Genomic DNA, 24,422 nt, shown 5'->3' with positions numbered 1-24,422 from the left:
AAATTTCAAAACATTAAAAACTCAATCTTTATGGAATTTAACTTCGTTATGATGAATTGAGGGAGCACCAGTGACGTGCAGTCACAGGGTAGGCAGTGAATTGATATTTTGATTATTCGTTTTAATTAGAATATAATTCTAAATTATTTATTTTTCAATTTCTGATAGCCAACAGTACCTCTAAAAGTGTCAGCATTTTGTGCGTTTCATAGACCAAATGACTAAATGGCGTTATTTCCTGGTACGGCTGCACAGTCACTCTGCTGTAAGGCAGGATGAGGCCACACCCTCTTCCAAAAGCACATTGCTGCTCTGCCTCTGTTCCCATAGAGTATTTTTACGTGTTTGCGCAATCAGTTCCGCAAGATAAAAACCCTTTACGTAAAAAGGCAGCTCTCTACGCTGCCTTTGGACGTAACCGTGCGATGCTAAATGCTATACGTAAGTTCACAGTGCATTAGTGAATTGGTCCAGCATGGCCGCTACAGCTGCTACGTTCTTTAGCTAGTGGGCGAGATAACACTACAAGTAGGATGACAGCACGGGAGACGATAAAGAAACTTTCTTTTGAAGAAAAACAACAGCTTTTAAAAGATGGGAAACCAACACCTGAGCTACCAGACCTTCAGCAAAGGTAAGGTCAGAACATTGTTGGTACTTTCCACAGTGAATGGTACAAAAGGAAGGATTGGGTTTGTGGATGCGCCTCACTGAGGCTGTTTTGAGTTGTTGTTGTTGTTGTTGTCATTTTATCCGTGTTTCTGTGTCTCCAACTCAAACAACGGATGCACTGCCGTGTCATGAGATATATCTTGTTGGGAGAGTATGGAGACTATAATGAATTATTTATGTTTATTTAATGGTGTTTTACGATGTTGATTGTGTTTGATTAAAACTTGCCAGCAGAAATATGTGAAATTGTCATTGGTAGTCTCAATTTGCAACGTGCCTACCCAACCATAGTGGTCACGGTATGTCACTGGGGAGCACAATCGTGTAATGATTAGCACGTTCGCCTCACAGCAGGAAGGTTCTGGGTTCAAGCCCTGGGGTGGAAACTTGGGTCCTTTCTGTGTGGAGTTTGCATGTTCTTTCTGTGCTTGCGTTGGATATTTCTTGGTACTCTGGTTTCATCCAAAAACATGACTGTTATGTTGATTGGAGTCTCTAGATTGCCCATAGGAGTGAATGTGAGTGTGAGTGGTGTGTGTTTGTGTGTGCTGCCCTGCGTTGGACTCCCGCCCTGTCCGGGTGTCCAAGGTGTACCCCTGCCTCACTCCTGAAGAAAGCTGGAGAGCCCCACAACTCTAAAAATGGGTTTGAAAATGGATTGATGGATGATGGGTTGGTTCCTCAATTTTCAAGTTTCGTCCGGATTGCCCATTTCATCACGATCCTTTTTCAAAAATGAGGGTATCCATACATTTGAACCTAGCGTATTTTTATCAATGCAGATAAAAATGCCTTACAAGCCTTTAGAGTGTGAATGATCATGGTACCATGATCAGGATCACTGATCCAGAATAACTGCCAATATCTGGCAAAGAGGAGATTTGGTGTTTGACATAGGTTTTTACCCTCCGAGTGTTCTTGTTCAAAAATCGAAATCCAAACTAAAACCAGAAACGTAATCTTTTGTCACCACAGTTGGAAGATAATGAATGGACTAGCCAGGAAAATGCTGACTGAGCTTGCATCTGCTCCTTCTTTGCCTTATCTATATAAACCCTGAGTATTACCTCTGGCACGACTTACTGATACGCCCGATCTTTATTGTATGATTGTTGCTCATGCAGTGTAATCCTAGAAACCAGAAAAAGCCAGGTAGATGTGTTTTCTTAATGCTGTATTTGACATGCTGTAACATTACACTGGGTGTTGAAAAGCAGGTCAAGTGGGTGAAAAAGCCCATGGTATGTCAAAGCTTGGACCATCCTCCCATTGTGGGTTAATCGATTGGCACAGCTACTACTCATGCAGCCAACAGGTTCTAGACCTCATCATTGATGGATTAATTCATTGTTAGAGATGCTTCAGGGCTACATATGGTTTGAATGGATTTTGAATGTGACAAATATTCACATTTTGGATATTATTTTATGATGACTTAATGTTATGTTGTGTGAACTAATGTTTTGTTTTTTTTTTCCATCAGTCATTAACTCCTCCTATACCATTTGTCCAATTTTGACAAATAATCTATCAAAACGTTCAGATTTATGCTTGTACTTTTATAATTTGTAACTTTTAAACTTTTTGAGTTATTACATTTTTTTTGTGAAACTGCATTGACTTATATTGCTAAGCGAATGCTAATGCTAGGATAATTTTAACGCTAATGCTAGGTTAATGCTATTGCTAGGCTAATTTTAATGCTAGCTTAGTGCTAATGCTAGGCCAATGTCAATGCTAGGTTAATGCTAATGTTAGATTAATGTTAATGTGATTCTAATGCTATTGCTAATGTTAGATTAATGTTGTTGCTATGCTAATGCTAGCTAATGTTAAGCTATACTAATGTTAATTTATACTAGTTATTGCTAATGCTAGTTAATGTTAATGTTAATTTATACTAGTTAATGGTAATGCTAGTTAATGCCAATGCTATCTAATGCTAGATTTAATGCTAGCTAATGCTAAACTAATACTGTGCGACATGGGCCAGCACCTACATCCTCACTTGCATTTTATTCAGGAAATGCAAATATTCCAGTTACTTTTGCTTTTACAATGTTGGGTAGAACCTGTGTCATTTATACACACTGCCCTCTGTTTAATGCAAACACGTTGCATAATTAATGCTTTTTTTTTTTTTTACAGTTTTATGTTTGCATCGGAATTTAAATTTACATATTATTTTATGGCAGCTTAGTAATGCACATTGAAACCACCACTTGTAATTTTTTCCCCAAGTATATGAGAACAAAATCTGCGATGGTGAATCAAGCTTTCAGAGCGAGCAGGTAATAGCAGAGACAAATCAGTCACTGTTTTTTTTACAGGAGATGGATGTACAACACCTCCACATTTAAGGGGAACCTATGCTGTCAAGAGTGCAAGTGCAGCATTTTATCCCATTGAACAAGACAAATGTACCTTAGCTACATAAAAGAAATATATGGATCTGATTTGTATTCGGTTTTATTGATCTAAATAAAGGAGAGATGGAGGCAGGAACAGAGAGACAGTGAGTGCTGATAGTCTGTGTTTATCATCTCTGAGAGTAAAACCAGGAACAGGATTAATGCTTGTGAGCAGGGGGGAGGCAGAGGGGGGGTTGAGACAGCGAGGGAGGAAAACATGCAGGGTTGGACCAAGAAGCAGGATAGTGGGAGGGCTGTTCACAGCATCATCTGACAGAAAGAAGAGAGGCTGGTGTCCGACAGCAGGTGCAGTAAGATAGAGGGACCGACTCGGATACCAAACGCAGCTATAGGAGGAACAATTACTCTACTGGAGGAGACCATCGAGCTGCCAGTAAAGCAGCAACACCTGCAGGTAAACATGGATTTAAATGGTATATATAGAAGGTACACACTGCTGAAAGATAGATCTATTAAGATGTTAATGCATGAAGCTGTTGGATGATGTAGGCAACCTTTTCATAGTTGTTTTCTAGCTCTTTCCTGACTTGGCAAGACATCTTTGTCAAGTCCAGAAAACGCTGAACCTTTTTCTTTCTCTGACTTTCCCATTCTTTGTCTTCAGGATGTGGCTGAAAGGCAGTGTGAGTAAATGGCTCTGCTTTCATTGTGCACTAACTCCTTCCCTTGATTAGATTAGTAGATATCTACTCAAGGGGCGTTGCAAAGCTCAGAGGTTTATATCGACTTAACTCTTTTCAATAGCGTCTGGTGTGTGTGCATGTGTGTGTGTTCTAATGACCAAAATCCTGATAAAAACCACGGATTTTCTTCAGTGCTTGTGGTTCTCTGATGTCAGGGCTTTAGCTGCGTTGGCACTGAAAGACAATGTTTTAAGAAACACGCTGCCTAAAATAGTGCCAGCATTAGTACAAAGTTTTTGGCTTGGCAACTGCAAAACCCTCAGTCATCAGTCATAGAGTTAAGGCAACACTTAGCAGATTGGATATTTCACTTTAACAATTAGGAGGACAATGAATTCTGACAAAATCTCAGGTTACAAAGGATATAGTTTTTCAACTTTTAATTGTTACTTGTTGCTGTTACCTGTAGATGTTGTATTGTTTTAGCGTTCTTTTACTGTATTTATCACCATGCACAGTACAAATTTGCGTTTGCAGTTTTGTTTTACGTGTACAATGACATGAAATAAAGTAATGTTAAGGGACTGCAGTCTTATTTTGTCTGAACCTTTAGTTATTGTTCTCAAAGATCAAGGGTTAAAGCTGGATCTTGGTCGCTCTATGTAGCAATGTAAATTATCCCTGGAGAATTGATTTTAATCAGCTGTATTGTCCCTGTTTGTTTGTTTTATTGCGGTCTGTCTCTGTGATAGACTGGAGTCCTGTCCGGGGTGCACCCCCTTGGCTTTAGGTTAGCCAAGTTAACAAAGAGGAAAAATATGAGCACATTTTGATTTTTATTCAAAAACCAGAAGCTGAGTTCGAACAGCTGTGCAGTGGTTGGGTTCAATAAGGCAAGACAAGGCTAATTTATTTGATTAGCACATTTCGTATACAAGGCAATTCAATGTGTCAAACTTATTTTAGTTCAGGGACCAAATATGGACCAGTTTGATCTCAAGTGGGCCTCAGATTTTAGGAGGGAAAAAGAACAATTTTAACATCATTATGGCCTAGTTTTTAATATCAGTCCCAGCAGAATCTCCACTTAAAAAATTATTGATTCAGTAACCAATTTTTGTGTAATTTAGAGGAATTTTGTGGAATTGTTTGTGAGAAATTGCAAGATTTATGGAAATATTTAGTTGATCTTTCCACAATTTGCAATTAAAAATTATTCATTCATGTGATATAAACAAAGGAAAACTGCAAGCCCCTAAAATAATGTAGAGTACAATAAATTGGTAAATTTGAGATATCTAAAACTGGATTATTTGGTAATTTACACAGTAATTAATGCTTTCTTTGTCATTTTTATTGTCTCCTGTGGGTGAAATTGGATTCTCTAAAGGGCTGCATTTGGGCCCCGGGCCTCGAGTTTGACATATTTGCTTTAGATGATTAAAAGATGCAACAGAAATCATTAAACAGAGTTAAAAAATAACAATAAAAGCATTAAATCTACCTTCCAGTCATTAGCAGAAGAGAAAAGAAGAATCAAGCGAGGAAGGAAAACTGATCTCTTTAAAAATGAAAACAAAACACGATTACCAGCAAACACTTAGATGTTCGAGCCTGAGATGAACTTAAGTACTAATAATTTCAATGGCTTTTATTGTAACTTTGCTATGCCAATGCAGTTTTTATTGGTGGGAGTCTAAGGCATTAATCTGATGTTGAAAACAAGGTTTCACCTAAAGTATGCAGATGTTATACTTTGAAAGTGAGAGAATTAAACAGTTTTTTACACTACCTTTGTCTCCAACACAATGACCCCAACAAGTTTAATCCAGATCGACTCCGGATTGCACATTCATTGCAATTTTTTTTTTTTAAATTGACATTTATTCCAAGCCTTTAAAGCTTGAATGATCATGGCACCATGATCAGCATCACTGATCCAGATAACTGCCAATATCTGGCAAAGAGGAGATTTGGTGCTTGGTGGAGGTTTGCGCTCTCTGAATGTATTGCGCTAGATAATCGTTTTGACATTATTAGCCCATCTCTGACATTTGAAAGCAATACAGTTTTTGAAAGAAATCGGGGTAGTAATTTGAAAATTCTGTCACATCTTGTCAACCTCTCCTTGTGCAAAACCTAAAGGTCAAATATTAAGGGTTGTAGCAAGGCATTCATTTGAGGTCTTGAGCAAGCAAGTTCTCCAATATCAAGCATGACCCATAACTAGATAAAGCTTTAATCAAACAATGTTCATATTGTACCAAACCTCACCTCGCTAAACTGCTGCTGGTCAATACAACGAAAGTCAAGATTGAGATGTGTTTATGTGGTGTTTCTAGTTCTGCCTCAACAAAACTAACCATAAGTGATAGATTTAGAAGAGACAGAGAACTTGACCCAACTTCTTTCTACCAATAGAAACAATTATGTACTTATCTATAGCAGCGGTCCCCAACCTTTTTTACCCCACTGACCGGTTTAATGTCGGACAATATTTTCTTGGATTGGCCTTTGGGATGCAGCCAAAAAAAACCCAAAACTGTCATTTCCTAAATTGAATAATAAACGTGAATCCACTGTGTATACAACTTTATTAGCAGTGTCAAGGTTAAACATGCCTTCAACATAAGTTATGCCACAAAAAAAAATATGTGCATCATAACGCTAATTCAGTCAGAGCCCTGAGCTTGTTTCTCTGCAACGAGTCCTTCCCATCTAGGGGTAATGCGAGACAATGACACTTGAAATGTGCTGCTTATGTCCAGTCTGCTCCGTAATTTTGTTTTGGTTGCTGGAAGGATTAATTCTTCACCAATAGTTAATGGCTTCTTAGCCTTAGCAATACGGTTAGCAATATATAATGCAGAGCGGGCTTGGTGCGTGGGAACTACTTGTTGCAATAAATCCATATTTCAAGTAGGACTAATGATATTGTCTATTAAATGCAGCTTTCTTTTTCTTAGAAGTTGTAGGCTCTTCATCTTTGGAAAGAAACTTTCCAAAGACGCTTGTTTTTGGTTAATTTTGCTATCTTGGTGGTTTGACTTTAGCAGTAATATACTGCCCGGAGCATCCCTTTTAAGATGTGCTTAAAGAGAATGCTCCGGCCGATGACCGAGGCAGACAACTTGACATGCGTCAAGAATGAATTATAGACAAAGGTAGCAAAGAGAATCTGGTAATTTTCAAATATAAAAAAACATCTTTCAGACTCAGATAATAAATACAACAAAAATAATGTAAGTTATGTATTCTTTCTGTGTGACCCAGTACCAATTGACCCGAGGGTTGGGGAACTTTGATCTATAGCATCTAAAGTTTAGTCCAATGAAATCTGTCTTCAACAAAAACTCTAAGGTCATCTGACTGTCGGCCAAATGTTTTTTTACAGATAAACGTAATGTGCAAAGCAACTATCCCAAAATTATACACAGTTACTCTGTTGTGTGGCCCTTAAACAGATGAGATCCTACGGTTCCTGTTGTCCATGACTATTTTCTGTTGTGAGTCATTGTGTCGGACATATGCACTCGTTTGTCCAACACATAGCCTAAGGTGCATTAGTCACAGAAAACTTTTGCTCGGATCACTTTTAGTTTAGTTTATTTTAAATTCTTGAAATTCTTTATTGTGTTTTTTCTTCATTGATTTTCTTCCCACTTCTTGTTTATGTGTAAACATGATGTATTCTAACTGATGTGACCTTACTTCAAGGCTGATAGCAAACAAACTGCACCATCCTCTCTGCTTCCGAATCGATTTTATTTGTTTTTTATACGACGAACGGTTTTGTCTTAGTCTTCTATCTGATATTCTTTTAACATAGAAACCATGTAGACCTTTCAGTCCTAAGGCAGCTGCCTTTAAATTTCTGAACTTATAACCTAAAAGATCTGGTGAAGCATTTCTTTGTTGTTGAATTCCTCGCTCTGTTGTGTAGCGGCCTGAGGGGCTCAAATAATTCTTCTTCTTCTTCTTCTTCTTTTTCTTTTTCTTTTCCTTTTCTTTTTCTTTTTCTTTTTCTTCTTCTTCTTCTTCACCACCTAGAGTTTGTAACTTTTCATTGGTTTGAACTAGATGGATGGCATTCAGTAGGTATATGCAGTGGACTGTGACTAGCAAAAATGTAGTTTGGACCTATAACCTAAATTCAACAGGAAGTCTGCAATTTTGAATTAGGCTGGCCAAATTTAGCACTTTCCTAAAAACTACACTGTCTTTAAAAGCCAACTCCTCCTAAAGTCTTCATAATACTCTGAGGTGTCTTAGTATTTATTCATAGTTTGTTTTTATTCCAACTTCTAACAAAATATTCATGAAATGAATGAATCTCTTCTAAAAAATGCTCTCTTTTTGTTTCACCTTTTTTTCTCTTATTTAAATCAATTTTTACTTAAATGTTAGATTTTTTATTGTTTCCTTAGGATTATTTGTATTTTCTCCTATATGTGTATTCTTTCTCAATCGTTTTAACAAATCCATGGGATCATGTGTAATTACATATATGTGTGAAAGAAGGGTGACATTCTTTTTTATAGAAGTCGATTAGGCGGTTGATAGCTTGACCCTCCACGTGTAAAATCATTGGTTGTACACTGTCTGACCAACCTTGACCTGCACACTGCACTGTGACTGCACTAATCCACTTTGGAAGCAGCCGCCTCAAATTCAGGCTTTAAAATTCAGTTTGCAGAGGCTTCAGTGTGGCAAGACTCATTGGTACATGATACAGGTGCCTTGCAGCATGCATAATGAATGATTCAGTGCTCCAAATGTTTGTAGGTAGAAAAAAAAATACCTGAACTTAATACAAAAATGGGCACATTGTCTAAAAATCCAATGCTGGGGTTTGACAAGGAAATTCATTGAATTACCTTTATCTACTGGTGCTGTGCCCGTAGGAAGTATGTCTTGCTATAGAAACGTGGGAGGTTAAGTAGATTTTTCATGGATGGTTTACAGGGGAGCTTTAATTCCTCTTTAATTCAGAATAAAAGTTAAATCCTCTTTAAACTGACTTTGCAAACACAGAATTAAACACACACACACGGTTCAACCAAAGCGAGTAAAAAATGAAGCCACTCCAGCGGAGTGTTGGCATTCTGCCGGCCTGGATGTCATGGGGCGGCTGTGAAGCACCGTTCCTAGAGCCTCCCTGTCTCAGCTCTGCTACCCCGACACAGAGCTTCTAGCCGGCCCCTGACACAGAGCCTCTGCCTGGCCCGCTGCACGGGCGCCCTAGCCTCAGGCCGTGGCGGCACCTTCGCCCAGGACAGTCTGCCCCAGCAGCCCACCATTTGCCCTCTGCCCCGCTGCCCACAGAGTGATTGGCTCTGGTGCACCCACAGGCTGCCTCTAACCCGGCCATCTGTGCCACGTGATCAAAACCAGCAAAGGCTCAAGCCACAGTGATCAGAATCAGAAATGTTTTTAATGGCCATGTACAGTTTTAAGGACAGTACAAGGAATTTGTCTTGGTAGTTGGTGCACAAAAACAAACAACAACAAAAAACAAAAAACAAAGAACAACCCAGCAACAATAATAATGATAATAATGATAAATATAAAGGATGAGGGATAAATAAAGGATAGATAGAGAATAAAGGATAAATAGGATAAATATATATATATATATATACACAGTGCAGCAGATAATGTCATCATGGAGGTGGTGATCGGGTGGGGGGGGTTCAGTGGGTGACTGTGGGTGTGTTCATGTGGATGGTGGTAGAGGGAAAGAAGCTGTTTTTGTGTCTGGAGGTTCTGGTCCTGATGGACTGAAACCTTCTTCCAGAAGGGAGAGATTGAAACAGTTTATGACCGGGGTGGGAGGGGTCGGCCACAATCTTTCCTGCTCGCCTCAAAATCCTGGAGGCGTACAGGTCCTGGAGGGAGGGCAGATTGCAGCCGATGACCTTCTCTGCTGAGTTGATGATACGCTGCAGTCTGGCCCTGTCCTTGGCCGTAGCTGCAGCGTACCAGATGGTGATGGAGGAGCAGAGGATGGACTGGATGATGGAGCTGTAGAAGTTCACCATCATCTTTGTTGGCAGACTGAACTTCTTCAGCTGCCGCAGGAAGTACATCCTCTGCTGAGCTTTTTTGATAAGGGAGCTGATGTTCAGCTCCCACTTGAGGTCCTGGATGATGATGGTCCCCAGGAAGCAGAAGTACTCCACAGAGCTCACTGTAGAGTCTCCCAGGGTGAGGGGGGTGAGGGGGGCTGGGTTCTTCCTGAAGTCTGCTATCATCTCCACTGTCTTTAAAGCATTGAGCTCCAGGTTGTTCTGGCTGCACCAGGACACCAGCCGGTCTGTCTCCCACCTGTAGTCAGACTCGTCTCCATCAGAGATGAGACCGATGATGGTCGTGTCGTCTGCAAACTTCAGGAGTTTGACCGACTGGTGAGAGGAGGTGCAGCTGTTGGTGTACAGGGAGAAGAGCAGAGGAGAAAGAACACAGCCCTGAGGAGATCCAGTGCTGATGGTCCGGGGAGCAGAGATGGTTTTTCCCAGCTTCACGTGCTGCTTCCTGTCAGACAAGTGTGATCCACTTGCAGGTGGAGTCTGGCACGTTCAGCTAGGAAAGCTTGTCCTGAAGGAGAGCTGGGATTATAGTGTTGAAAGCAGAGCTGAAGTCCACAAACAGGATCCTGGCGTAGGAGCCTGGGGAGTCCAGGTGCTGGAGGATGAAGTGGAGAGCCAGGTTTACAGCATCGTCTACAGACCTGTTGGATCTATAAGCAAACTGCAGGGGGTCCAGGTGGGGGTTGGTGATGTCCTTGATGTGGGAGAGCATGAGGCGTTCAAAGGACTTCATGACCACAGATGTCAGAGCGATGGGTCTGTAGTCATTAAGTCCTGTGATCCTCAGCTTTTTAGGGACAGGAACGATGGTGGAGGCCTTAAAACAGGCTGGTACGGTGCATGTCTCCAGTGAGGTGTTAAAAATGTCTGTGAACACTGGAGACAGCTGATCAGCACAGTGCTTTAAGGTGGAAGGAGAGACAGAGTCCGGTCCACAAGCCTTACGGGGGTTTTGTCTCCTGAAAAGTCTATTTACATCTCTCTCTTTGATGGAGAAAGGTGATGATGATGATGTCATCACTGTAGAGCTAGGACTGATGACATCATCACTGAGTCCATCGACTCAGGAGGTGGGGTGTGGGGGTGGGGCGTCCAAACAAATCCAATGTTGCACACCCTAGAACCAAGCAACAGCCATGTTGAAACTCTCAGCTCAGTCTGATCCTGATGCGCTGAGATATTTGAGGAACACACACACACAGACAGTCACACACACACACACACAGACACACACACACACACACACACATAGGTTCCTTACTTTATAGATAAACTACTGCAGTGCCTGTAAGAAGTATACATTGCTATATAAAAGTGGGAAGTTAAGTAGCTTGTTGAAACTCTTAGGTCAGTCTCTGATCTTTTCTTTTCTTGACTGCAAAAGAAAAAAAAAAAAACCAACAGGATTCAGTTTAATGTTGGCAGATGAAAATTATGTTTTGCTGAGAATTGATGCATTTGTCTGCTGTCATTGATGTCTAACATCATCAGTAACTATATAAACTGGTAATTATAGAATCTGATACGCAGAGATATTTGAGGAGCACACACACAGACACACCTTCTTCTTCTGTGTAGTTTTATGACGGTTGGCAACCAAGGCAAACACACTTCTTGCTTTTAAGAGGTAAGGACTGATGATATCTCTCTATAATACATTGGAATATTAGAACATTAGAAGATTAGAAGATTGGAACAGAGGGATGACATCATCACTGTGGAGGTAGGACTGATTTCATCATCACTGTAGAGGTAGGACCAATGTTCTAATGTTAACTGATGACATCATCACTTTATATAGCTCACTGTTGAGCTAGGACTGATGACGCCGTCACAGAAGAGTGGAACATAGGGATGACATCATCATTGTGGAGAGCTAGGACTGATGACATCATCACTGAGGAGAGAGAGGACTGATTACATCACTGAGTCCGTCGACTCGGGGTGGGGCGTGGGGGTGGGGTGTCAAAACAAATCCGACGTTGCACACCCTTCAACCAAGCAGCAGCCATGTTGAAAGTCTCAGGTCAATCTGAGCGTTATTCGCAGATATATTTGAGGAACAAACACACACATAAACAGAGGAACCTTGCTTTATAGATAGATAGATAGATAGATAGATAGATAGATGTCACAATCTTTTTCATAAGAAGATATAAAGCTACATTATGTTTTGATGAAATGTTTGATATAAGCTTTTTGACGATTTTATCTAACACTAAATTTCCAAATTCCAATGTTAACCGATATCGATATATACAGAGACCTCCTCCCTCCCAACCTAATTTTAGGTCACATTATGTACGTCTCTATGGAAATAACAAGTTAACCCTACTTTTAATGTGATGCCGCACTGGATATTCTAGAAATAAATGCCATCTGTGTAAACTAAGAACACTTATTAAATTTAAGTAATGGGTAAAAGTGACATATTTATTTTTGATGTTGTCTCACAACAAACCGGAGTCCGTGATGATGTTTACTGTCGAACTGTAACAATTCCTCCATCCATCCATTTTCAGACCCGCTTGTTCCTGTATTTCAGGGTCGCGGGGGTCTGCCGGTGCCCATCTCCGGCTTACACTGGGCACAACTGTAACAATAAAGAATCAAATTTAACTTTTCAATACTGTGCAACAAACATGTCACACATAAGATTCATTATAGGCCTTAAGTTTGTACATGAGGTGCAAATCGATTCAGATACCCAGTGAGTATGGAAGTTAGCATTAGCTTAGCCGCATAAAACGACTGAAACACATCATGAACACTGTGTACCAACTGAAAACACCTAAAGACATAGCTTTAGCACACAGGATAGAAGTTAACAAGCACTATTTAATATGTCTCGATGCGTTGCTAACAATGTTTCAGTATTTCCTGTTTTGACAGAAAAGTACCTATAATCTAAGGTCAGGTTGGAAAACCTTAACAAGAAAATGCATTTACACAAGACTTGAGGCAGAGCAGATGTTAACCAATATTACATTTTATGGCAAATATTGGTGGGCCGATATTATCATCCCTTTCTAGCTTTGATTTAAAAAAAAGAGTAAGATTTACATCAGTGGTCAGCAACTTGTTTTGGATCATGACCACATTTTGATATCGCAAATTTCTCGCGGCCCCAAATAATTTTTTTTTCTTCTAGAATCAATTTTTTATCATCTTTGTCATACTCACAGAGTAACCAGATTTTTATACTGCATTTTATTTGAACTAGATTTACATTTGAGAATGTGAAAGTATAGAATACAGTTTGTGTTGTGTTTTAGTAAAAAAAAAAGAAAATTGAAAATGTATACACTGCATTTTCTATCAGTATTTGTAAAATTAATTACTAGACATTTCAAGGGACCCCATGTGTCACAAACCCAAGGTTGAAAAACACTGGTTTACATTATAGTGTGTATTCATTCTGAAAGGTCATATTTAGATTAGCTCGAGTGAGTCAGTACAAGAAACATGTCGAGGTGCACATTTAAGCAACTGTGTCTGTGAAAAGACTCAAAAACACTACTGTGTGTAGAATGTGAAGGGAAGATAAATGGGTGCTCGTAAATGCAAGATTAATTATGTTTTCAGCTGGAAATTACACCTTGTGCATGTAAATTCTTGCCTTGCCTAAGCAAGCATGTCGTCATCTGACTGGTGATGAAGAAATGTGATTTTTAAAAAATAATTTTTATTCTTTTTACTCTTGTATTTCTCGCTGCTTATCCAACTGTTTTTGTTGAGGCTAATGCAACGTAATTTCGTTCAAATGCATCCCTGATGTTATGTTGAATGACAATAAAGAAAATCTATATATCCATTTCTGTTTATATGCCTGTATTTATATATTTTTTACACTTTTTTATCTTGTTTTCAGACAATTTTGGAAACCTAGGTGCAGCCTAGCTGTGTGTTCTCACATTTTTAAAGCCCTGTGAGAAAAGTGTTGTTTGGCTTGTGCCTCCATCAGCTTGACAATGTGACCTCTGCTGCCTGTAACAGCTGCTGTGCTCAGACTCAACCTGTGCCACGCACTCATCATTAGGAACAAACCGAGTGTTATGAGAAAATTACGCAATAGATTTTTTTTTTTTTTTTTTTTTTTTAAGTGAGGGAAATAGATATTTATTGTTAGCGTGATAGAAATTACAACAGTACAGTCAGTCAATTACAAGGAAGTGTAACAAAATGTTTGTTTTTAATGCTCATAAGTTACTCTAAGCCTTTCATAACATTTAATCTATATAATTTGGTTTTAAATGGCATGTTTTTGGTGTTTGTTGACCTCAACTCATTCCTGCTATTTCAGATGTTCATTCATTCATTCACACATAGATCGACAACCACCAACACATTTCAGATACTGGTTTCTTTTCACATGTGCTGCCTCACCTTTCCTCTTTAATTCACTAATATGCACTCATATATTTGTTGAGAAAGCTTTTGAATTTGTATCAGAGAGTTCTTTTTTTTTAATGACACGCTCCTTCTCAATCAGCTTAAGTAACCGTTTGAGTTCTTCTTTATGCTTTAAATGGTCCCACCCTCTGCTACCGAGGGGATTCCTTCAGCATCTCATTCTTTCAGTCGCTCTTTCGGTTTCTTAGCTTCTCCTCCTTTTATCCTAGTAAGGTTAAATTGTAAGACCATTTATTAATATTTTGAGTTTTATTCTCAGATGTTTGCCTTACTCATCAGGTATCAAGAGCACATGCTTGGTTATATATGATGTACATGCAAATATCTCACTTATTTCAACCATTTTGTTAGTTAACCCTCCTATTATCCTCAACCATCACATTTTACTCTGGGGGTAAATCTGATATTTGCCTCCAGAAAATGATTTTTTCGAAAATTGTTGCCCAAGTTTTTGTGTCAGGCACTTTATTTGTTTAATACTTCTTGATAATGAAACCTTGACATGTTCTCTAGCGTCACCATCAAGCCAAACTTTTAAATTAGAATTAATTTATCTTGAGTTGTTTTCATCCAAATCTTCTCAAATTTACTGACAACATGAATGACCACAAGAGTATAAATCGTATTGTTGAGGTGATGATATGACCTTTTCTGCAGTGTTGCAGTGCCACTATCAGGTCAAACCTTAGTTAGTGCGTCTTGAAAATATTTGATCTAAATCTTTGGATGTAACCATGTTGATTGATGTTGGTGACCCACCCCCCACCCTTTCATCTCATAAGCATATGTGTTTACTCATTTTTGTCTGCATTATATTTGGGGTTATCCACGATCAAGTTTCAGACTCATTCTCCTCTACATCGGTTTCACTGTGAAAGAGCTGTTCCAAAATTTTGAATAGAAACCTTTTCCTCGAGGACAACAGAGAGAGAGAGAGCGAGAATGTGCAGATTGCAATACACACAAGATGTAAGATCACACATGGGTCACACACAGTTTTACACAGCTAAAACAGCTTGGGGTCAAATTGACCCCAGAGGAACATCATTGTGTGAAATATGCACTCAGCACATTGAAAAAATATCATCATAATAATTTTATGCTGAATCAATTGTATCCATAAAATTAGTAAAATGGTCAACTATTATTTTTTTAATGATAAACATTGAATGGGGTCAAAATGACCCCAAGTATAATAGGAGGGTTAAGGGTCCTTTTCTCATAATTTAGATTTCTGTTCAATTTTTTTTTGCATCCCTAAACCACATTTTACTGCTGATATTACCAACTATTTAGTTTTTTTTTTTTTCCCTGGTTGTAATATTAGTGTTGTGGCTCAATCAAATAACAAAAATAAATAAATAAATCAGAATGTGAATCAGTCTCTTTCAGGGAAAATCAATAAGTAGAAAGACGATAAAATTCCCCTGAATAATAAAACCTTAAGAAATGACCTTTTTATTTGCACAATTTGTAAAACATAATTAAACTGCATCTCCATATGTGTTTTTAGAAAGAAAAAAAATAATGCAAATAATGCTTTAAAAAGCTGCCACGACTCAGCGTAGGAAGAAATCTCATCTCGCTCCGAAACACTGTAAGCTTTTTCTCTGTGAACCAAATTACACATGCATCAGTTACATCATAATCCAATTTTGTCTGAGCTGAATCAAAGTAAAATAGTTCAATTCACGCTGACAGTCATTTTATTTACTTGAACTCAGCCAAAACGAAAGCAAGAACAGCATTTCTCAATTTTATAACCAATACCCCAGGCGAGTAATCTGCTGTTTAATAAAAATAAAAATCTGTTCTTTTAAATCAGACACATTCATCGGGGTGCTTTGCCTTTGTTGCCATTGTTGTTTTGTGACATTAAAGAAATGTATGAGTGAAAATGCATTTTTTTTGCCCACTATGGTCCTCAGACATACAATATAACAGCTTTAGACATTGTTCTTTGTATCGTTTTGGGTTAACGCAGTGTTTATGTGAGGGTGTGAACAGGAATGCATGCATGTTGCCAGTTCCAGCACCTGATTGTTGTGTGAGACCAAGTGTGAAGTAATATGCTGTGACCAGAATCCTAGTCTGACTAGTAATTTTCTCCAATCACGGTGAGTGGAGAAACAGCTCAGAGGGACATAGACGGAGTGGAGGGGGGATTAAAGCTTGAGGTGTCTTTGCTGTGCTGCTTCGTATCAATCTGCACTGGGCTCTGATCTCACTGAGCGTATCTAAAAAAGAAAAAGATGAGATTTCTGCTTTGTATTTATGAATCGATTGATGCTTTTTCTATGCTTTCGTTTTGTAAATGGAAAAAAAAAAAAAGCTCTGACCACTTTCTCTTTGATTCTAGGAAACAGGATGGAAGGATTCCTCGCATCCCAGATGAAGTAGAGAACTCACCTGCAAACCCCTTTCTCCTCTTTCCTCCTTCTGTAATTTTCAAGGTAACGCATACTGTAGCTCAGATGTACTGCTATCGATTTTACACAGGCTCACTATTGCATTAAAGGTCCAGTATTATGAAAATTTTCACCCATCTCCAATTGTTCTAAGAACCCCAACAACATCGTATTTGAGGTTTATTTTCCCAAACTCGCCTAATTTCTGGAATTTTAGCCCTCTCAAACGTCGCTTTCAGACCGCTTCTAAAAACAGGCTGTTTTTAGGGTCTTCATGCATATGTTTCAACGTGTGTGTTTATCACAGCAGCAGCAGCAGTAAATCATTAACAGGCACTTTCTTCACTGTTCTGACTAGAAGTATTCCATTTAAGGTGATAGTGCGCTGTTGCATCGCATTGAGTCACAATATGTCAGATCATGTTATAAAGACAATGTAACGGCTGCTAAAAGTGAAACTGATTGGGAGCGCTCGCACTGCGCCACAGAGAAGTAAACTCTCAACTGTCTGTGGTTTCAAACACTCACATGAGCTGCTATGTTTTAATTTATATTGTTGGATTAAATTGCAGGCACTGGCTACTGGCACATGTGGCCCTCGGTCTAGTTTTGTGCAGCCCCCAGTAACCACACAAAATGGCAAAAATGCACAGAATGACTGAAAAAAATACACAAAATTAATCCAATGTTTGAAATCCAGTCGCTCCTCGTGAGGGTATCGCACAGTTGAAGCAGTGCCACGGACCGGCTTACTGTAAACGCCCACACTGTGCGTGCGCGAACACCGTAGGACCGCTGTAAAATTGACAGACTGTCGTGCCCACGTCTGTCCAGTCAGCTCCTGGTCCATCACATCACCGTCTTTTCTTTTTAAAGCTCTTTTTGCTGAGATTTGCGAGTGTCTCTCCGCTTTCGGGTTTTTCTTCTTCGTCTGTTTTAATGGCGACGCTTCAGTGTTCTTCTTCTTCTTCTAATTTGTACGATGCATTTCCGGAAACAAGACCCTGATGTGTCGTGTATGAACATACAGTGTGAGCAGTCAGATTGTGTCAGAGTGTCGGTTCGTACAGTGTGAGAACATGCACCGTGAGCTGCGCACATTCGAGCTCTGCATCCGAGTCGCACAGTTTGAGCTGGAGCTGAGTGCAACGATTGAAAAAAATCGCACAGTGTATCCCGGCAGGGACTGAGACACTGCCAACAACCTGGTGGAGGGTGGCACCCTGTCGCCCCGTTGAAGCTATTTAAAATGTTTTCTTTATGAGACATATTGTACACACGTGTCCATTGTTTCATCAAATTATAGTACAGATTTTAAATTGTAAAATATGAACAAGCGACACAAACGTGCAAAAACACGTCATTTCCTGTTTACAACAGCCGCGGTGAGTTTAATTTGCATCGAAAAGTCCGGTGTTGTGCATGTGATGCGTCTATACACACAGCGCTAACATACACTCACGTATTAACACTTTTAATGGTTGTACAACATGAACTAAAGCAACACGGTTTCCACGAGAGCAGCTCAGCACCTGTTTCTCTTTGAATGCATGTGCCGTTGCTACAGCAACAAGTCGCTAACCACCTGGAACGTAGAATTTCATATGCACAAATTAGTATTTTGTGGCCTCGAATTAGTATTTCGTGGCCACAAATTATTATTATTTTTTTTTTTTTACCACGTCATGTCTGGGGCTCCGTACTATCTAACTTATTTTTTGAGAACTATTTAATTTAGCTACTTTTACTTGTACTTGAGTATTTTATGTGTGACTTACTTGTACTTGTACTTGAGTATAATTTCAATCAAGTAACAGTACTTCTGCTTGAGTAGTATATATTAGTATTCTTTACACCTCTACAGAATCAGGATTTATTTTGTTGAAGCAAAAGTTTAACTTTTTTGAAAAATGTAATTTCACAGTTTGATAAACATACCACTTGTTTTTTTTTATATATATATATATATATATATATATATATATATATATATATATTTATACTTGAATAATTAATAAATTGTATTCCATACCGTTTTGTACTTGTAAAGGTGAAATTTGCCATTATTGATATTGCGATATATTTCAGTGTATATCGTATTGTTCTGTATCGGGATTTATCATATCGTGAATCGTATCGTCAGATTCATAGCAATGCACATCATACTGCTGTTGGTTTCTGATTTGAGTCACATGTTTGTTGTCTGTGTTGCATTTCATTTTCGGTTCAACGATTAAAACATGAATATCATTCACTGTGCATCCATTTCCTCACATTAAGGAATAGAGAACGTTAATGCTCCATCCATGCATTTTGATTCCCAATGGGTTTTTTCTTTATCCCACAATAGGCCGTGCAGGATTTTCCGATGTTACCTCCGGGTGAAAAGTGTCTCACTGCCCTCACCCTGGGTGGTTGCTGTAGTTGGCAGGCCACTGCGGTGCCTGACAGCAGAGTGTGCCCTCTGTCACAGGAGCATGGGACTAATATAGATGTGCAGCAATTGCTCCTCTTCAGTGCATACAGTATATACCACTGAAGGCCCCTTTTGGTTTTTATTTCTGCCACATGTGCTCTGGAAATGTCATTTACACAAGATTAATGAGCTGCTAAATTGACTGAGGACTAGAGCTGCTGTCTTTGTTTGGTGTTTTTCTATCATATGGTGGTGAAAAGGTGGGAATGCTGGGAATTTCCTGATTTTTCTTGCAAAAAATCCAAACACATGCATAAATGGATGATCTAAAACAGTTGTTTTCAAACTGGAAGCTATAGCTTAGAGCAGTGGTTCTCAACCTTTTCAGCCCACGACCCCCAAAATAAAGGTTCCAAAGACCAGCGACCCCCACTGTACCTGAAGGTGGTTCAACAAAGACGTGGAAACAGGTCCATCCATAAGGAGTAATAAAGGGGAGAGCTTTTTGGGGTCCATTTATAAAGTCACCAAAATGATGGTCCATTGTTCTATGAATCTGTGATAAACACATTTATTTATTTATCTGAATAATATCCACTGTTATCCAGGAAGTTTATTATTATTTGGGCCATATAGTAATATAGCATATTGTCATCTTAAAGATGTAAATCCTTGTTTTAATCAGAAATAACTTAAAAGTGATGGAAAAGATGGTAAAATGGTATTTTAAAAACCACAAAAAATGGTTAAAAGTTGCAAATTAGAGAGGACAAAAAAAGTGGTAAAAAGGGTCAAAGTGTCAATATTGGCTTAAATTGACGTAAAAATTACCATAAAATGTCAAATAATGGGCATGACAATTCGCGAATGTGGGTAAATTGGCAAACATAAGCATGAAATACAGTGAAAAGAGGTTAAAAGTGATAATAATGGGACAACATATGCAACATTGAGTGATGGAAAGGGTTTATAAGTACCGAATATGACTTGAAAGTGGAAAAAACATATCTGCATGAAATGTATTGAAAATTGAAGGAGAAGTGGCAGAAAGGGGAATAATGTAGCAAAAATGCATTAAAAGGAGCAAAAATATGGTACGAAAATGTGATAGGTTCAAATATGGCAAGTTTGGTGTAGTTGCAGAAAAAGGGTAAAAATAACCAAAAATTGGCTCAAACTGTTCAAAAAAAATTTTTTGCTTTCTTGAAGGCATCTGGTGACCCCCTCCCAGTTTTTTGCCTCTGGGTTTATAGTTATACTCTTTAAGTTGAAAGTGTATTTCAAAGGCATTGAAGGCTACAAATGGCAGTAAATTGTGTTTAATTGATCTTACTGATGTAAGGCGTCCCTCAATGAATCAAAAAAGCTTGAGAACCCCTGATTTTAAAACCTAAAATATAGGAGTAAATGCATTGGTCTGTGATGGCTGTGATGAATAGATAGATCAGTTTTTTTTTACTGAATAATTATTGTTGTTGGTGAGCCGATTGATTGACCCTCTATGAGAGTTACTTTTCACTCCAATGTTTGCCTGTAAGGAAGCAACAACTGTGAGAGTGAAATGTAGAAATGGAAAGAGAGGGACTGTGTGGGTAACGCTGCGGGTGCATATCATCGGCAATTTGTCTATGAAATTTCAAATATTGCTCCAGAGGTAATGAAGCCCTGCTCTCATAGTTGATGTATGAATATATCAGTATGCATGCATCATTACTATAACGTCTCCTTTTACCACGTCTATCATTGGAACTGGAAATTAGTTCAAATTTTCCTGTTGTTCGTCCAAACACACACTCGGCCAGACACACACTCACTGTAATTGCTGGTAATCAACTCTCAGGAACCCAAACCCCACCTCCCCTCGCTCCCCCAGGCTAACTGCCAGTGATGCTCACTCACTGCTGTGGCTCCGTATTGTCTCTGAAACCTGAACAACTTAAAACATCTATAGGGGAATAAAACATGATTAAATATGATTATTCACCTGAATTTTATTGCGTAGTAGTTTCTGTGTTGTGTTGTTTTGTGTGTTTTCTTGTTGTGTATTTTTGGTTGTAATTTTGTATATTTTTGTGGTTTTGTGACTATTAAGTCATTTTGTATGTTTCTGTGTGTTTTAGGAATCATTTTTGTCTACTTTTTCTGTTTGTGTGTGTTTTTCTTGTGTGTTTTTGGTATAGTTTTGTGTATTTTTGTTGTTTTGAGTCATTTTGTATGTTTTTGTTGTTGCTCTATGTGTAATGACCAATTCTTTTGTTGTTTTGTGTATTTTTGGGATCGTTTTTGTGCATTTGTGTTGTCATTTTCTATATGTCTTAGTTATTTGTACTCGTCTTGTGTGGTTTTGGATTCATTTTGTGTATTTTTGTTGTCGACTGTATATTTTTCAGTCTTTGTGTGTTTTTTCTCTTTTATGAGTTATTTTTAGGAGTCATTTTTGTGTACTTTTGCTGTTTTTTGTGTGTGTTTTTTAGCTATTTGTAGTTTTTTTGTGTGTTTTTGGTATAGTTTTGTGTATTTTTTGTTGTTTTGTGTCTATTAAGTCATTTTGTATGTTTTTGTTGTCGATTTGTGTGTTAAGACTTATTTTGTGTATTGTGTACCCAGTCCTTTTTAAAGTGTTTGGATTGTTTTCTTCTATGGAAGTAGGTCAGTGTTGATATCTGATGTTGGAAGTCCTGCTCTCACAGAACACCAGCTCCCATTCAATCCCTCAGTGCTTTCTTTGTCTTTATCTCTGCTCTACCTCCTCATGTATGCTTCATGCTTAGCTATACACACACACACACACACACACACATAGATCATTTCCAGGGATGCGTGTCTGTGTATCAGAACATGGCATCTACAGAGTGAAGGGGCTTCTTGTCTGAAGCAGGAGGACTTTAACGTTTTACATATTACTTGGTATATCTGATGCATTTCTGTGTCTGTCTTTTTGCTGGCACTACTCTAAGGGGTGAGTATATCGCTGTTAAAAATGTGTACACATGAAAAATAAATCTACATGTAAATGTTAAATCTAACTGTAAATATTAAATCTAACTGTAAATATTAAATCTAAATCTAAATGTTAAATCTAAATGTTAATTCTAAATGTAAATGTTAATTCTAAATGTAAATGTTAAATCTAAACACTAACAGGTTCTAAACAGTTTTACACTTGATGACCAATTTAACATTTAGATTTAGATTTAACATTTAGATTTAGATTTAACATTTAGATTTAGATTCAAGATTTAGATTTAACATTTAGATTTCACTTTTACATTTAGATTTAACACTTTCATTTCGATTTATTTTTCATGTGTACACATTTTTAACAGTGATATACTCACCCCTTAGAGTAGTGCCAGCAAAAAGACAGACACAGAAATGCATCAGATATACCAAGTAATATGTAAAACGTTAAAGTCCTCCTGCTTCAGACAAGAAGCCCCTTCACTCTGTAGATGCCATGTTCTTTAAACAATGATGTAGAACATGCTGTTTTACATGAAATTGTCTTGGATGAAAAGAAAATGAGCTAAATGTTCAAAATATGTTGACTGTGAAAGAGTGACCGAATTTTTACATTCGGCACCACACACTAAACATCTACAGTATTACCACACTTTCATTTTATTTTTTTACACTTCTAATTTATAAAAAAGGATAAGTTATTTAATCATATTTGGATTTAGATTTGAGGTGAGTTTCAAGCTCTTTTCTGAGCGTGTGCGTGATTCTGGCTGGTTTTCAAGGGAATCATGAGGCAAAAAGAAACAAGGAAGTAAACAGCCTCACATGGTAATACAGGAAAAAAGAGAAGTTTGCTCATGTTTGGCCCACGTGGGATTCAATGTGTTTGGATTTGAAAAACAGAAGAAGGTTCCACGGTTCCCTTTGGGAGGATGTACATCGTTCCTTTTTTCACTAGTCCTTTCCACAGAAGTGCTGCGTGAGGGTGTCTGCAAAACGGTTCTTTGCATGAAAAGAGGAAGGGAAGGAAATGATATTCTCCAATTACAGCACATGTTTATAGGTCTACAGAGTGACAGTGAATGGGAAGCGTCTGTCTCTTGTCGCTGGTATATGGATGCGCTCACTCTTTGTTACCTTGCTTGTATCTGTGTGAGTGGGGAGGATGAGTGAGCTCAGGATGTCGAGGAGTCTCTTTTTGTATGAGGTTCTCAACAGTCCTCCCAGGAGGCTTTTCCGCACAAGGCGATGTCTCAGTGATGTGAGTATTTAACTTTTTGCAATCTCAAGGCAAAAAAAGCTTAGTTTTTCATTCTTCTTTGAAGAATAAACTTTCCAAGATACAGTATATGGCCAGTAAAGAGTCTTTCTGAACCAGGCATGTAGTAGTCTAAGTGACATGGGCTGTGTTTGAAATGCCATACTCTATAATATGCACTTCAAACTCAATGAGGATGATGACCGTTCTTACCGAGGTATAAATCCAAGTTTCCCAAGACGCATTTCGAACCTGAAGCACACTGAGGCAAAATATCACCGTTGATTCTCCACCTTTAAAAGTTCTGAAAACATTTCAAGCAAGAAAGTGACCAAGTAGAATATCATCATGTGGTCATTTCATCCATAAAACTCACGGAAACGCATTTCATGCAGTCGTTTTGGAGATTTTCTGAGACCCGCCATTGCGCTACTGACCATACCTTCACTTAACTTCTTAACTTAACTTAACTTCAAAACAAGAGCCCAACAATACGAAAGCATTAAAAACGAATGGAAGAGAAGACACTTTTAACTAGGCAATTGGTTAAAAAATGTACTAATTAATCTTGTATATTTGTTTTGTCAACAACTTTCAGTCTGTGAAAACTGCAGAAATGTCACTTTTGCAGAGTTTTTTGGGTCACACTGGCATCAGTAGTGGATGAGAAAAGCTTTTTAATGACTTACAGGTACACTTTTAAAAAGGTGACGGTTGCATAGTTTAAATTGTCAGATCATTGAACGTTTTTTATTTTTATTTCTATTAGTTTTATTTTACCCACTGCTGGGAATAGGTGTCTTAGACACATTCAGCTAATGTGACCAATGTCCTCTCTAAATAACACATATTTAAATTAAGTTAAGTTTAAGTTCTCATCAAATTTTCCACCTAATTTGGCCAAAGTGTGCAGTCAGATGAGCTGTTGGCTTTAGCTACACTCTGGAGCTGATTCCCCCCTTAAGACGTACTTGTTTACAGTTTGCTTTGAAGCGTGGAAAAACAATTCTCCTGGCATTAAGTGAAGTCTCAGTGTAATGGGAGTCAACTGAGGCAGCTGATGCATCAGGGAATGCCGTCCCTGTAAAAACAAGGCAAGATGGAGCTGCTGGAGATTCCAACAGGACGCGTTTCTCTGTTTCTGACGATG

At 38.4% G+C, this 24,422-nt stretch overlaps 1 protein-coding gene across 17 annotated transcripts in view; it reads left to right on the top strand.

Moving 5' to 3' along the window:
- rap1gapb (RAP1 GTPase activating protein b) overlaps window positions 1-24,422 on the top strand; it is a 121,535-nt gene that overhangs the window by 69,007 nt on the left and 28,106 nt on the right. For 10 of the 17 annotated variants that reach the window (XR_003674048.1, XR_003674049.1, XR_003674052.1 and 7 more), the window contains one exon: window positions 16,589-16,682. The exons of 1 other annotated variant lie outside the window; for it this stretch is intronic. Coding sequence is in view for 1 of the 16 variants with exons in the window: in XM_028446246.1 (XP_028302047.1) it covers window positions 16,589-16,682 (94 nt within the window). In the remaining 15 variants the exon portion in view is untranslated. Of the gene's footprint in view, window positions 1-3,336; window positions 3,499-16,588; window positions 16,683-22,994; window positions 23,276-24,422 lie in introns of those variants that run through there. 6 more of the 17 variants (XR_003674053.1, XR_003674055.1, XR_003674059.1 and 3 more) reach the window with 5 other exon arrangements.

Source organism: Gouania willdenowi, chromosome 5 (genome assembly GCF_900634775.1).
Source record: "Gouania willdenowi chromosome 5, fGouWil2.1, whole genome shotgun sequence".
NCBI lineage: Eukaryota > Metazoa > Chordata > Actinopteri > Blenniiformes > Gobiesocidae > Gouania > Gouania willdenowi.
Note: the sequence above shows the minus strand (reverse complement) of the source record. Positions and strands in the feature narration are given on the sequence as shown.